The sequence below is a fragment of the Triticum dicoccoides genome, chromosome 5B (assembly GCF_002162155.2).
Source record: "Triticum dicoccoides isolate Atlit2015 ecotype Zavitan chromosome 5B, WEW_v2.0, whole genome shotgun sequence".
NCBI lineage: Eukaryota > Viridiplantae > Streptophyta > Magnoliopsida > Poales > Poaceae > Triticum > Triticum dicoccoides.
This window is the reverse complement of record NC_041389.1, coordinates 587002224-587003891: the sequence shown is the minus strand read 5'-3', so window position 1 is coordinate 587003891 and position 1668 is coordinate 587002224. Positions and strand designations below refer to the sequence as shown.

Genomic DNA, 1668 nt, shown 5'->3' with positions numbered 1-1668 from the left:
TTCGCTCTTCTCCCGTCAAGACGAGTGCAGATTGTTTTTTTAGAGAGGGGTCCTTTTTTTAAGAGGGAGAGGTCGGGTTTTTTTTAATTATTATTCTCAAAAAAGAGAGAGGTCGGGTGAGAGCCCATGCGTTGTTATCGGGCCAGGGGGCTATCACACATTCTGCCGTGAGCGCGGTGAGCCCATGTCCGACTCACTCTCTCTCTCTCTCGTCCTCCAACGCGTCAGTAGAGCAGAGCAGTCTTTGCCTCCCTCAAAAACAAAAACAAAAAAGCAGAGCAGTCTTGCAGATAAGGAAGGAAAGCTCTGGTTCTGCGTACAGCTCCAACCAAATTCCGACCCCTCTGCGCAGACCAATCACCAATGCCTGGGCCTCCTTCCACCACGTCGCTGCCGAGGCCGAGCAGGTGCTACCGCTGCCGCTCGTCGTCATCGCCGCCACCGCCGCCGCCGCCGCCGCAGAAGCAGCGAGGCGCGGAGAGCAAGCGGCGGCCTATCCGTAACCCATCGTCGCCACCTCTACTCATCCGCTCGTTCTTGCCGCGCCGACTAACTCCTCGCGTGCCGCGCGCAACAGTGCAGGCGGAGCGCGGCTGCTGCTGACCCGGAGGGCGCTGGCGACGGTCGCGGTGGCGGTGGCGGGCCGCGCTAGAGCGGCGGAGAAGGACGGCGACGGCGGGGATGGTGGCGAGGGGGTGGTGGGCGCGTTCAAGTCGCTGTTCGACCCGAACGAGGAGACCAAGGCCGGGAAGGTGCTGCCCAAGGCGTACCTGAAGGCGGCGCGGGAGGTGGTGCGGACGCTCCGGGAGTCGCTGGGGGAGGGGGACGCCGCCGGCGACTCGGCCAGCTTCCGCAGGGGCGCCGACTCCGCCAAGACGTCCATCCGGGAGTTCATCGGCGGCTGGAGAGGCCAGCCCGCCGTCGCCAAAGAGGTACAGCTAGCTACCCAGCAGCAGCTCCATTCCCTTTCTGTCAAGCCAATGCTCTGAATGCTGTTGCTCAACTAGTACCAAAGTTTGTCAGGAAATTCAGTTTTACATGAATGAACTGCATGCTCTTAATAATCTTCCAAACTAGCCAGACGTTTGAAGAAAAAGATTTATTTGGGGTGATTAAACCATCTATGACTTCACTCACCTGCGGCCCTAATATTGGATTGGATGCAATGCAGGAGTCGTATGTGGCGCTGGAGAAGGCCATCAAATCGCTGGCGGAGTTCTACTCCAAGGCAGGGCCCTTCGCCTCGCTACCGGGAGATGTCAAGAACAAGATCCTGGACGACCTTAACGCCGCAGAAGCTTACCTCTAGATCTCCTTGCCTAGCGGCATTGTATTTCGGGCGTAAATTTCGTTATACTTGTGGACGTGTCCTTTTGATGCGACGTCATGAGTAAATAAATATTTGCATTTTATTCAGTTTTGCCAATGCAGAAGCACAGATGTAACCCTGATTGATGCTCGCCAGCAGGCCCCATCCCCTATGAGTTCCTCCACAGTTAAAACATCCTAAAATTTCAGGTTTGAAATTACTCGCAGCAGCATGCATGGCAAAGCTTTTTCGCCCATACAACGAGCATCTTACAGGCAATGAGGTTCAAAGGTGCAAAGCTATTGACAGAAACAACAACTAACATCCACTATGATATGATTGGCGGCGCCATTGGCCTT

The 1668-nt window shown here is 55.7% G+C and overlaps 1 protein-coding gene across 1 annotated transcript; it reads left to right on the top strand.

Annotated features, from left to right (window-relative positions):
• Positions 1–250: 250 nt before the first annotated feature.
• LOC119311803 (photosystem II D1 precursor processing protein PSB27-H2, chloroplastic-like) lies at positions 251–1433 on the top strand. Its single transcript, XM_037587504.1, has 3 exons — positions 251–499; positions 583–932; positions 1172–1433. The coding sequence occupies exons 1-3, from the start codon at positions 364–366 to the stop codon at positions 1307–1309; spliced, it is 624 nt and encodes a 207-aa protein (XP_037443401.1). The 5' UTR covers positions 251–363; the 3' UTR covers positions 1310–1433.
• The last annotated feature ends 235 nt before the right edge of the window (positions 1434–1668 follow it).